General features: G+C 34.1%; 2 protein-coding genes across 3 annotated transcripts; one reads left to right on the top strand and one right to left on the bottom strand.

Moving 5' to 3' along the window:
* Positions 1 to 217: 217 nt before the first annotated feature.
* On the top strand, positions 218 to 4,325 carry LOC143201591 (zinc finger Y-chromosomal protein-like). Its single transcript, XM_076412733.1, has 3 exons — positions 218 to 458; positions 1,703 to 1,927; positions 3,548 to 4,325. Exons 1-3 carry the CDS (start codon positions 319 to 321, stop codon positions 4,191 to 4,193), a joined length of 1,011 nt encoding a protein of 336 aa, XP_076268848.1. The 5' UTR covers positions 218 to 318; the 3' UTR covers positions 4,194 to 4,325.
* A 4,283-nt stretch (positions 4,326 to 8,608) lies between these two features.
* On the bottom strand, positions 8,609 to 10,655 carry LOC143200581 (uncharacterized). Of its 2 annotated transcripts, XM_076411044.1 has the most exons (4): positions 10,545 to 10,655; positions 10,366 to 10,484; positions 9,586 to 10,081; positions 8,609 to 9,483 (listed from the first exon to the last, which is right to left on the bottom strand). In XM_076411044.1, the coding sequence occupies exons 1-4, from the start codon at positions 10,615 to 10,617 to the stop codon at positions 8,621 to 8,623; spliced, it is 1,551 nt and encodes a 516-aa protein (XP_076267159.1). In that variant the 5' UTR covers positions 10,618 to 10,655; the 3' UTR covers positions 8,609 to 8,620. The 2 variants fall into 2 exon arrangements, with proteins under 2 accessions (XP_076267159.1, XP_076267157.1); XM_076411042.1 differs by having other exon boundaries at positions 10,366 to 10,655.
* Positions 10,656 to 14,492: the final 3,837 nt, after the last annotated feature.

The raw sequence follows: 14,492 nt of genomic DNA, 5'->3' as shown, positions 1-14,492 counted from the left end.
TAAAATAAATTATATATTATAAGATTTTTGTTGCATTATTTTATTAATATTAGAATGTTGTTATATATCGAGGCTAAAATACACTTAAATGCGTCAACATTGCACCATATTTAGGTCATAAATTGAGAAAACGTGAGTTGACTGCTGCTTCGGAAGCACTTTTATATATATATTCATTACACATTCTTTTATGTAGATGAAGTCAGGTCGGCTAATGTTGTTTAGGATAATTATTAAAACAATTTGATCGTGCAATAGATCGACGCTGCCGATGAGACCAAATCAAACTGGCTTAGATATGTGAATTGTGCCCCTCACATGTCGATGCAGAACGTTGTGGCTTTTCAGTACCGAGGTGGTCTGTACTACCGAACGACCAGGTTGATTAAAACCGACGAAGAATTGCTGGTGTATTATGGCGACAGTTTTGCAAGGGAACTCGGCATTGAGCCTAAAAGGTAAGTGTTTTGATTGTAGAGTCATAGAGAGTTAACTCAATAGGGGTTTCTGGAGAAAAGTTTCGCTACGTCCAATATCTAAGTGGGGCTATAATCGACCATTCAACTAATTTGATATCTATAAGTCAATTTAAATATCTATTATAACAGGTCACTTGGAAAGTCCCAGGCCTACCACAGTAAAACACATTTTTTTGGCGAAATTGCAAAATACACTGATTATATAGCGACCCTCCAGCTTTTCGATACCATTTTTGTAGTACGATTTGTGTTTTGTTTCGTCGATCACTTCTTCATTCGACGAAATGTTTTTCCCAGCGAGTATTGTTTTGAGATATGAGAACAGGAAATAGTCGCTCGGGGCCAGATCTTGCCAGATGCCAGATTTCGCACAATAACTACTAGTGTTTTTTTTAAAATAAAGTAAATGCTTTATTTATTATTGAACGAAAATATTTTTTAACAAAAAATCGAGACAGTAATCGAAATATTACCTATTATTATCATAAAAACTAACCACTTGCCATAACTACTACGTCAAAAGTATTTTAGTATTATTTATCATTCACAATTTTAATCTTTTTACCCTATCACATTAACAATCTTGAAAAATGTCATTTCACATGTTGTTAAGCAAACTACCAAAAAATTCATAAAACTATATAGATTACATATAAATCTATGTAAGCATAAATTGGGTACATTTTCGTCAAGGTCGCGGCTAGAACGACAGAGCCAGAATGTTAAAAATGAGTCGAATGAAACTAATAGAACTAAAAATAGTAACTAAAAGTACAGGGCTGAACAGTCGATAGTAAATAAAATAATAAAATCAGTTGTATCTTGAATAACGACTGAAACAGTGACTAGTAAAAAGTAGTTCAAAATCAGTCGAACCAAAAATAGCGACTGAAACAGTCGATAGTAAAAAGTAGTCAATTACTAAAACAGTCGATAGTTCCCAATGCAAATCTTAATCCAGATAATTTGGGATTTTTTACAAGACATATTTTTGACATATATTTAATTAGGAGTCGAAATGTGCCATACAAACAAAACTGATATATCGCATACGCAGCATAGCGATTCAAACAACTAATATGTTCAAAGTGGTGACATCTATACATTTGACGTCGTGAAACATTTCTCCAAAATAGTCTACAAAGTTAAATCTCTATTTTTTCTGTGGTTTTAATCGAAAATTTGATAAAACGTCATTGTTTTTTTTGTTTTTTTTTGCGTAGGTATTTTGATCCGACGTTAGAAACGGTGTTGGAAGATTTTTACTGCTGTCGGTATTGTAAAATTGGTTTGTCGACGATAAAGTTCCGGGATAATCATGAATTAAAGTGCAAGTTTAAGAAGCCGCCAGTCAATTTAGAAAAATGGTATGGATGCAAACACTGTCCGTGTTATCTGTTATCAGAATCTGAAAGGGATTTGCACCAGAAAAGGTGTGAACGAAAAAGGTAAACTGCACAAAATTCTAATCTGATAAAATAATTGATCAGAAATGTGATGAAATATAATTTATTTTAACATTATAGTACATCTAAAAGTATAGTTAATTATATAGCCACAATGGTTTATAAGTTGGAGTTATAACCTCTTATCACTATTGCTTTTAAGAATATTGCATACGTCTGACAACCAGACGACTTTAACAGACTCATTCCCTTACGCGTTTGAACTATTCAAATAGCATTGTGTCTCTTTTTAACTAGAATAAAATGAGAAGGAAAATATTGTCTGATTTTGAAACGTATTTACAAATTACGGCAGGCAATACATTAAACATCTTGATGACGTATGTACAAAAAGACTTTGAATGAACTATAACAGGTCAATTGAAAAGTCCCCGGCCTACCATTTTTTGGCAAAATTAGTTTTTTTTTATTCAGCCATAATTCCCTTCAAGGTTGATACACAGATTATAGGGACCCTCCGACTTCTCGATACCATTTTCGTAGTACGATTTGTCCTTTGCTTCAAAATAGGCCTCAGTTTCGTCGATCACCTCTTCATTCGACGAAAATTTCATCCCAGCGAGTATTCTTTTGAGATCTGAGAAAAGGAAATAGTCGCCGGGGGCCAGATCTGGAGAATACGGTGGATGAGAAAGTAATTCGAAGCCCAATTTATGGATTTTTGACACGGTACATCGTCTTGGCGAAGCAGCACTTTCTTTTTCTTCAAATGCGGCCGTTTTTCGGCGATATCGTCGTTCAAACGGTCCAATAACGCTATGTAATAGTTGCTGTTAATACAGATGCAAAATTGTAAAATACAGATGCCATAACCTTGCCAGCCGACTGTTTTCTGATGCTTTGGAACGGGTTTATCGTGTGCAGTCCATTCGAATGGCCGTCGATTGGATTTCGGAGTGAAATGATGGAGCCATGTTTCATCCATTGTCACATATCGACGCAAAAACTCAGGTTCATGACGCTTGATCATCTTCAAACACTGCTCCGAATCATCAACTTGTCGTTGATTTTGTTTTTTTCATTTGTCATTTTTTCACAATAACAAAAGTTGCTTCACTCAAAATGCTATAATTCACAAACTAATGATCCGACAGCTGTCAAATTTACACACGCATCTTTTGAGGGTTAGGGCAAACTAAAAAACATATAGATTTAATTCTAGTAGCTCCATCTATGTGTCACACTTTTCAATTGACCTGTTATGTATAATCTGTTTAAAGTTATATTGTACGCACGTCATTTAAATTTGTGACGTCACAATGTCGCAATGTTGCCGCGTCAACTCCGAATTTTAGTTCATTTTGGTTTCGACATACAACAAAATTCTAATCTAAATGAAATAATTGAACAAAACTGTTATCAAATATAATTTATTTTAACCAAAAACTACAGTTAATTAGAATAAAATTTAACTAGAATAAAATGAGACGGAAAATATTCTATAATTCTGAAACGGATTTACAAATTCGGACAGGCAATACGTTAAACATCTTAATGACGTATGTACAAAGAAACTTTGAATAGGCTATATATCTATATATAATTTGTAGTATGTGGTATTTGTATTTGTCTCTTTTATTTCTTTAATTTTATTGTTTTTAGGGAGAAAATGGATGATGACAATGGCAGTAAACGTGCAAAATCGAACAGGAAAAAGGCAGTTAGGGAAGACAAGGATCAGATACCTAGTAAAACATATTTTTGTAATGTGTGTGATTTTAAAACACGATATAAACGTAGTTTAAAAACACATCTCAATATACACTATTCAACACGGTTATATTCTTGCCGATTTTGTGACAAGTTTTTCAAACAAAATTTTCATTTAAATAAGCATTATTTTCGAAGGCATAAAGATCATATACAAGAGGTTAATATCACTTCAAAACCACGTGTTTGTAGTTTGTGTGGTATTGAAACGTTTGATCTCAAAAGCCACAAACAAGTACATATGGATTACAATGATTCTAGCTACAAATGTCAGATATGCGAAAGAATGTTTAAACGGAGATTCGATTTCGAAAGACATCTGAAAACACATACAGGGATTCAGACATATTGTTGTATTTCATGTAAACAGAAATTCTCCTCAAAACAGATTTTAGAAAATCACATTTTAGCAAAACACTCAAAGGAAATGGAACTTATGCAATCTGTGACGAATAAAATTCATCCGTGTGATTCTTGCAGCTACAGAACGTCTTTTATATCAAATTTAAAAAGTCATATAAAGACCTGTAAGAAATAAACAATATATAGGAACATTAAACGTGTTTCACATCAAACATTTGTTACTTTTCCCTTTTCTGTCTGTCATTAATATTGTTGGTTCAATGAAGTTGATGTTCCATGGACTAATTACGTTAACAAATAAATAATTACGTTAGAGTCATTCGTGATTTTTATTTATTTTATATATGTATTTCTAAAAAAACTAGCCGAGGTACTGTCGAATTACTTGACGTAATTCAGTGAGTAGTGGTCGGAAGTAGGGGTAGGGCCGTTGGCCACCGAAAAAAATCGATATATCGAAGAAAAAAAAATCGATATCAAATCGATAGTAAAATCGAACAGGAAAAAAGCAGTTAGGGAAGACAAGGATCAGATACCTAATAAAATATATTTTTGTCATGTGTGTGATTTTAAAACGCGATATGAATGTAGTTTAAAAACACATCTCAATATACACTATTCAACACGGTTATATTCTTGCCGATTTTGTGACAAGTTTTTCAAACAAAATTTTCATTTAAATATACATTATTTTCGAAGGCATAAAGATCATATACAAGAGGTTAATATCACTTCAAAACCACGTATTTGTAGTCTGTGTGGTATTGAAACGTTTCATCTCAAAAGCCACAAACAAGTACATATGGATTACAATGATTCTAGCTACAAATGTCAGATATGCGAAAGAATGTTTAAACATGGATCCAGTTTCAAAACACATCTGAAAACACATACAGGGATTCAGACATATTGTTGTATTTCATGTAAACAGAAATTCTCCTCAAAACAGATTTTAGAAAATCACATTTTAGCAAAACACTCAAAGGAAATGGAACTTACCCAGTCTGTGACGAATAAAATTCATCCGTGTGATTCTTGCAGCTACAGAACGTCTTTTATATCAAATTTAAAAATGCATATAAAGACCTGTAAGAAATAAACAATATATAGGAACATTAAACGTGTTTCACATCAAACATTTGTTACTTTTCCCTTTTCTGTCTGTCATTAATATTGTTGGTTCAATGAAGTTGATGTTCCATGGACTAATTACGTTAACAAATAAATAATTACGTTAGAGTCATTCGTGATTTTTATTTATTTTATATATGTATTTCTAAAAAAACTAGATGAGGTACTGTCGAATTACTTGACGTAATTCAGTGAGTAGTGGTCGGAAGTAGGGGTAGGGGCGTTGGCCACCGAAAAAAAAATCGATATATCGAAGAAAAAAAAATATCGATAAATTTTTTGAAACCAGTATAAAAAATATCGATAGTTCCAAGAAAAAATAAAGTTAAAAACCATACCTTAACAGGTCAATTGAAAAGTGCCCGGCCTGACACATAGATGGCGCTACTAGAATTAAATCCATGTTTCTTAGTTAGCCCTAACCCTCAAAAGATGCGCATATAAATTTGACCGCTGTCGGATCTTTAGTTTGTGAATTATATTATTCTGAGTGAAGCAACTCTTGTTATTGTGAAAAAAAATGGATAAAGAGGAATTTCGAGTGTTGATAAAATATTGCTTCTTGAAGGGAAAAAATACAGTTGAGGCTTGATGCCGAGTTTCCGGACACTGCCCCAGGAGAATCAATCATCAAGGATTGGATTGCTAAGTTTAGACGTGGTGAAATGAGCACCGAAGACGGTGAACGCAGTGGACGACCAAAAGAGGTTACCGACGAAAACATTAAAAAATCCACAAAATGATTTTGAATGACCGTAAATTGAAACTGAATGAAATAGCAGACATTCTATAGATATCAACTGAACGTATCATATCATTCACAAATATTTGGGTATGAGAAAGCTCTGTGCAAAGTGGATGCCGCGCGAGCTCACTTTTGACCAAAAACAACGACGAGTTGATGATTCGGAACAGTGTTTGAAGATGATAAAGCGTAATAACCCCGACTACCTTGAAAAAGAAAGTGCTGCTTCACCAAGACAATGCACCGTGTCAAAAATCCATGAATTGGGCTTTGAATTGCTTCCTCATCCACCGTATTCTCCAGATCTCGCCCACAGCGATTATTTCCTGTTCCCATATCTCAAAAGACTGCTCGCTGGGAAGACATTTTTGTCGAATGAAGAAGTGATCGACGAAACTGAGGTCTATTTTGAAGCAAAGAACACGATTAACCCGCTCCATAGCGTGGGAAAACACAACATTCAGCTGACAAAGTTATGGTGTCTGTATTTTGGGATGTGCATGGAATAGTTTTTATTGACTACCTTGAAAAAGGAAGGACCATCAACACCTACTATTATATAGCGTTACTAGCTGACCCGACAGACTTCGTCCTGTCAAAAAGATTTGTAATGTGGCAGTTTTTGTGCCTACGTATTTTAAAAAATTCTCCTGAACAGAACCATCACCCTGGTGATAGGGCGTTGTGAATAAAAAATAATTAAATAAAACATATATAAGGATTGAAAAGTAAGTAATCGCTTTATTGTTAATCATGTGAATCATAATTATTATTATTATTATCATTATATTGCTTTGTGGTATACGATGTTTTTTGTTTGATTACCTGGCGCATAGATAAACAAATCTGATGGTTTTCCAACACGGGAACAGGCAACATACAATTGACCATGTGAGAAACATGGGTTTTCTAGATTAATACCACAAACACTTAATGATTGCCCCTGGGACTTGTTTATAGTCATAGCAAAAGCAAGCCGTCAACATGTCTATAGGAAATTTGCCATTACCAATGTCAATGAGTTGTTTAGAGAATATGTTTCCAGATTGGTCATTTTGCAACTCGACACGCATATTCTTGCTTAAATGAAGTACTTTAACATGTTTCCACAAATTGGAGGACTTTAGACATGCATTGAGTTCATCAGCTGGCGTTGATCGTGGAATTACTGGCAATGTTTGACGAAAATCTCCTGCTAATAAAATCATTGCACCACCAAATCGGTTATTATTGCTACGTAGATCTTTTAAGGTTCTGTCTAAAGCCTCCAAAGATTTTTTATGTGCCATCGTGCATTCATCCCAAACAATCAATTTACATTGCTGCAAAACCTTTGCCATTGCAGAGTTCTTCGAAACGTTGCAGGTTGGAGTTTCATTGCTTTGCATATTTAATGGCAATTTTAGTGCTGAATGGGCTGTTCGACCACCTTCAAGCAAAGTTGCTGCGATTCCCGACGAAGCGAGTGCAAGTGCAATTTTATTTTGTGAGCGAATTGTTGCTAATATTAATGAAATAAAAAAAGTTTTTCCTGTACCACCAGGTGCATCTAAGAAATAAATCCCTCCAGTTTCATCATTTGTTACTTTCATAAGAGTTTCAAATACATACTTCTGTTGTTCATTTAACAGTGGAAGATTTGTTTGAATTTATTCTTTCAAAGCGTTGAGATCATACAGTCTTTCTCGATGCAACTCTTGGTTAAAAGCGTCATGCATTGGACGATTGGGCGCGGTCAGGCCTAATTGAATTAATAGTTTGTTTGACATTATCAAGCACATGTCCTCAATTGAAATCAATGCTTCATTGTAAATTTCTTCACTGATTTGTATATTTGGATTTCCCATTCTATTCCGTATTTGATACAAAATATCATCACACATATAATCTTTGTACTTCATCCACAAATCAATTGGGTTTGATGGGAAGCATGTAGATATGATTATAGAAAACAATGTTCGTATTTGATGAGTGTGTGATGATATTACAGCATCATTGAGAGTTTGATCCCAATGAGCGTCATTTTCAAGCAATTGCAAACGTTGACAGGCTTCTCTGTAGGATCCACACAATTCACCATCAACAGTTCGTAACTGTTGGAATGATGTTGGGCCACGTACATTGACTAATAGCAGTCGTAAATAAAAACATTCATCATTGCTTGGATGTACTGAATAAATCCGGCCAATCGCATCGGTGGAATATACATCTGTATATCCTGGAACTGGTTTTCCTTGTTTCCGTCGTATAAATCTCCTTGAGGATTGATTCCAGGTATAATATTTTGGCATTTCAGAATATAGCAATGTTTGTGCGAAATCATCGTTTTGGCATGTCTCAAAAAAACTGGTTAATGTAGTAGATGGTGGCTGAGCAGCTCTTTGTACTGCGTTCTGTGCTGTAAAATACACTCTTTGTCCATTTTCTAAATGCACAGCTAAGTGAACAACAGAAGGGTGTCTCTCATGAATAGGAAAAGAAAATATTCGCCAAACTGCTTCATTACTACTGACATAGCGGCCCATTTGGTATTGGGTAACTTCATCATTAGAATTCTCTGCACCAATTCCAATCACAGCCATATCACTCCCTTTGGTTACATATTTGCAAATGTATTTAATCGATTTCACTGAATGGCAAGATTCAACGTTGATGTGTGCTTTGAATGTCTTTGATAAAATGGGTGAATATGGAACAATCCAACGATTATCTATTTCAATATCTTGTTAATTTAATTTGACAATTGTTGATTTTCCATTGTCTGCTGTCGATCTGCGACGATACAATGAATAACCGTCATTACCAGTAATTGTTTCCGATATTAATGTCCGTGGATATCGTTTTGAACATTTACCATCCATCATACACGGTGAATTTTGATTAAGAGTTCCACAGGGACCATGTATCATGTTTTTGATAACTACCTCATGCAATCCAGGATCTACTTGTACATTAGGGATTTCAGCTGATATCACTGCATCAACTTCATTTGGCCTTATCTTTTCAACCAACCAAATCAAAATGTGTGCATGTGGCAATCCTCGTTTCTGCCACTCCACAGAATACATCCAGCAGCGTGTCTCACCAAACACATTATGTTTTACGATGAAATTCATTAAAGATTTCAACTTTTGTCTAAAGACTCTGGCTGTAATATCATGACGATCAATGGGTGATTGCCCAGGGAATAACTCCTGCTTAATTTCCATCCATTGCGGATTGCATGTAAATGTGATGAACAAATCTGCTGTACCATAATGACGAACATACGACATGGCATCTTGAGTATATTCGTGCATATGCCGAGGGCTTCCGATGTATGTTGCTGGAAGAATAGTCATCCGACCGACATTCTGTGCATTTCCATCAGTATTAATCGCATCTCGAAGGTGAATATACTCTTCAGATCGGAGTTTGGTTTGATTCAACCTGATGAATGTTAATCTCTCCGTTTCAATTTTAACATAAATGTCAACAACATATTTGTGATATAATCGCCGACATTTCAATATGTGATTATCTTCATTTTCCCGAATCATTAGGCGGTATGAATAGTTCATTGAACTGACTTTTTTGTTGGTTTCAGAACCTGTAAATAGATTTTGTTTTAATAACATTCAAATATAAAATTAAAATACGTAATATAGTGACTGAGATATTATCGCCATAGCTAAACTAATATTTTAGTTACCTGTAATGGGATTTATCATTTTTATTGAGAAATCGTAGCCATCTTCACCTTGCCAAAATATAATGGGATATTGCAGTGCATCATATGAGCGGTGTGTTTCCTTTATACGTTGTAATTGATCATTCCGACGATGTAAAACAATATCACGGGATTCCAAGTTTTCTCCAACTACAACGACAGCAACTTCATCAATAGTTGGTGCATTAAAACGTCTTGTATGTTGACCTGCAGGTGTTTTATCAGCTCTGATTACAATTTTGTGATTATCGGATGGCATCAGATCCAGGGCAGTTTTAAACAATATAATCAATTGATTGTGTTGATGAAATAAAGTTTGTAATTGTTCTACAATAGACCTTTTTACTAAATTGTTATGTGCACAACGCAGATCAATTTCTTGTGGTGAATTGCCCATAAAATAAATTTGCAGGAATTTGTTGTCGCTATCTGACACTGGTAACAGTGAACCTGCTCTGTGATATATTTGCCCTTTTATCTGTAAATAAAAAAAATATTATGGTGTGGTATAAATTAATGGATTGTCAATGATCAAACTTAAATAATATTTGATCTTAAAAAGTATATATTTAGTTTTAACTAATATCTATCAAATATAAAATATAATAAAAGTGTCACTGAAACTGAATCACCATATAATATGATGACTAAGTGATATATTTCGTAATGATTAAGAAATTGAAGATTAGTAACACATCTTAACTTTGGTGACAGAAAATTTTGTTCGCTAAAATAATTATGAGTAACTGCTATAATACATACCTTGAAAGTTGGCATAAAATTTTCCCGAACTGCATTTGTTGCCCCAAATGAAGTCATTTGAAAGCAATTGTTATATTGTTGAATATGTGTCAAAAAGTGTATAGAATCTGTTCCTATTCCTGAAACCAATGAGTACAATGGTTCTGGTGGTGGATCCAATTGTATCAATTTCACTTTACCATTTGCGCAACACAATCCATTGGCTTCGTTTTTGTATTTTAATGCCTTACAGTGTGAGCAAACCAAGTTCATAGAACCAATAACAACACATTGGTAGTTACTGTAGTCAATTGACACATCGTAACTGAAAGCAGCTGGATTCAAACTTGCGCGATTATTAGTTGAATGTCGCGCTCGCGCTTCACGCGTTTGTGATATCCGAATTCTTTCACGTTCATTTCCGTCGTCACGTTCTTGTGCAGTACGATTAGATCGGTAATTAGCTTGGTTTATAGCATTTCTGGTTCTTCTACCTAAATTGCTTCGTCTTATAGGAGGCATATCAAATATAAATTATTTTTTCACTAATCACGAACTAAACAAACACTAACTAACTAAACACTCTGCACAAAACACGATATACGAATTTGTTTCGTGTATCACTTGACAATTCATCTGTCATCTGTCAAAAGTCATCTGTAACAGACAACTTTTTTTTTTAAATTTGATATGACTTGAACTCAAATCCTTTTAAGCCGTACGAATTGTTTTATTTATTTAAAATTTGAATAAAATTTTAAACAAATAAAAAATTTTAAATAAATAAAACAATTCGTACGGATTAAAAGGATTTGAGTTCAAGTCATATCAAATTTAAAAAAAAAAAGTTGTCTGTTACAGATGACTTTTGACAGATGACAGATGAATTGTCAACTGATACACGAAACAAATTCAAACAAAAAGGGCTATTTTTAGGGTTTTTCCAGCAATAATTCTAATTTTTCTCGCCGTAAAAACCATCCCTGAACTTCAACGAACATTTTAAAAAAAGATTTGGCCAAATTGGTCCAGGCGTTGTTGAGTTATGCGCTTAGGAACATATTTTGCGATTCATTTTTATATATAAGATTGGACCATTTGAAGGACGAAATCGTCGAAAACGGCCGCATTTGAAGAAAAAGAAAGTGCTGCTTCACCAAAATAATGCACTGTATCACAAATCAGTGAAAACAAGGGCAAATATCCATGAATTGGGCTTCGAATTGCTTCCTCATCCACCGTATTCTCCAGATTTGGCCCTCAGCGACTATTTCCTGTTCTCAGATCTCAAAAGAATGCTCGCTGGGAAGAAATTTTCGTCGAATGAAGAGGTTATCGCCGAAACTGAGGTCTATTTTGAAGCAAAGGACAAATCGTGCTACAAAAATTACCCTTGAAGGAAAGTATGTTGAACAAAAAAAATAATTTTGCCAATAAACCATTCTTTTACTATGGATGACCGGGGACTTTTCAATTGACCTGTTATTACTTGTTGAGCTTCTTTGACGGTGAATTTTATATGTATTATGTGGTAGTTATTTTACTTTCGTTATTTTTACATAGCTCATTGTTGAATTACTCGGTGGAATTAAGCAGGTAGTAGTCAGAACTAGGGGTGTCGACCACCGAGAAAAATATCGATATATCGATACATCGCAGGAAAAAAATTTATAATATTTTGCAACATATATTGATAATTTTAATATACCCTTATAGTTAAATACTAAAATATACTAATACTTTAAAATTAAATACTAATTTGGAAGTTTATTAAAAATAATGAAATGGTTTTTTATAATGTTTAAGAAATACAGTTAATTTTTTTGAAAAAAATATCGATATATCGATATTTTATCGATATCACTATTTTATATATCGATATTTTGTCGGCATCCCTAGTCGGAAACATGTTAGACAAAAAGCAAAACCCATTAGAACCAAAATGAAACAACTATACTGGTTAGTCGGAGGATACTCTCAACTTGATCTAAAATCAAAGAGGTTGATCTATAATACAATTATAAAGCCAATTTGGACCTATGGGGTTTAAATATGGGGTTGCACTAAAAATTCAAATCAGCTAGTCATCCAATGCTGTCAAAACAAGGCTCTTCGACTGAGCACCAATGCCTATAGCTACGTAACCAACGAAGAACTACACGATGATCTGCGAATCAAATGGATTTGCAAAGTTATCCAAGATTTCGCCCTGAAATACGAAAGAATATTACTAAATCATACTAACGTGGAAGCAATACAGCTGCTGGACAGAGCGCAGGATTTCAGGAGATTGAAGCGAACCAAACCATAACTTATATAAAATGTATACCTTTGGTGTAAATCATAGCTTAAGTTATTGTAATACATATTGATGCATTTTCTCGCACTCGTCTTGCTTGTGAATTAATCCAAGTACAAATGAAAAGTAGTAATAAATTAATTTATAATTAAGACTCTACTAAGCGTATCTAAAAAGATGTTATAAAAAAAATCCCTAGTCGGAACGCTATGAACTGACGTCATTTGAACTTATGTTTACGTGCAATGTTGCCGTATTTAACTTTGACTAAGTATTGCAATTTATGAAAGCAATTAAAGCGTCATATCAATCATACCAACAATATCCATGAGAGAATGCTTAAGCAGCTGGGTGACTTACCTCTTGTACTTTTTACTTAAGAGTAATTTACTAAATCTCTTTAGTCAGCCTTTACTCCATAAACAATTACAAACATCGCATCCCTTGATGTTAACGAAAATGCAATCAGTGTGAGCACAGACCAAGAAATATATTTTAATTCCATACATTATTCTCGGAGCGGATTTTTCTTATTCCACATCTCTGGGGCACCGTTTGGACCGCATCTGCCGCACACCCGACTCCAGATGCGTCCGAGCTGCTGCTCCTGAAATATTAAAAACACATTATGTGAAATACGGAAATTATATGCTAATTCTCTTTACGTTTTTCATATTCACCTCCCGCTATGTTTAATTAGCTTTTAATACTCGATTTATTAGTTGAATAATACAATTTTTTAAAATTAATTACATCTTACTTCTACAGTATATTCAAAGTTATTTTGTACATACGTCATCTAAATTTGTGCCGTCAAAATGTCGCAATGTTGCCGCATCAACGCTTAGAGTTTTAGTTCAGTTTGGCTTTGACGTACAACAAAATACTAATCTAAATAAAATAATTAAGCAAGAATGTTATTAAATATAATTTATTTTAACATTATAGTATATCTAAAAACTACAGTTAATTATACAGCCACAATAGTTTATAGGTTACAGTTATAATCTCTTATCACTATAGCTTTCAGGAATTTTGCATACGTCTGACAACCGTACGACTTCGACAGGCTCATTCGTTTACGTTTTTGAACTAATCAAACTGAATTGTGTCTCTTTTTAACTAGAATAAAATGAGAAGGAAAATATTGTCTGATTCTAAACCGAATTTACAATTTGTGGCAGACAATACATTAAAAATCTTGATGACGTATGAACCAAAAAACTTTGAATAGACTATACTTGCATTAGTACACTAGCAAGACGAGTATGGGATTAATACATCAGTACGCATTTCCCAAATTATAATAAAACTAATTTACTTAAACTAACGTTAGAAATACACTTATATACTAAACAAGTTCGTGAGGTTTGATTCGCTTCAATCATATGTTTTCCTGAGTGTTGTTCAGTAGCTGTATTGCCTCCATATTGCTGTGATTTAGCAACCTTATTTCATGTATTAACTCGAAATCTTGCATCACTTCATGTACCGATTTGATTTCGAGGTCATCGTGCAGCTCAGAACTCTGTTTTGGGGTAGATGTTTTAGTGCAACCCCATATTTGCATCCCATAGATCCAAATTGACTTTATGATTGACTGATAAACCAATCTCTTTGATTTTCAAGAGATCAAGTTGAGCGTATCTTTCGAGTAACTAATACAGTTGTTTAACTTTGAGTCTAATCTGCTCTGCATTTTATCTAACATGATCTCTTCAGTACCATCGAGATATATTCCGAGGTATTTAGCTGATTCTGCTTGAGGAATTGGGAATTCGTCAAGTGATATAATTGGGTTTTTGTCATTTCGCCGCAACGCAAAATTAACATGGACAGATTTGGAGCT

This window comes from Rhynchophorus ferrugineus, unplaced genomic scaffold (genome assembly GCF_030347505.1).
Source record: "Rhynchophorus ferrugineus isolate W39M unplaced genomic scaffold, kcgeb_rfMv2 rfM8, whole genome shotgun sequence".
Classification (NCBI taxonomy): domain Eukaryota; kingdom Metazoa; phylum Arthropoda; class Insecta; order Coleoptera; family Curculionidae; genus Rhynchophorus; species Rhynchophorus ferrugineus.
The sequence above is the reverse complement of the archived record's forward strand: the minus strand, read 5'-3'. Positions and strand labels throughout refer to the sequence as shown.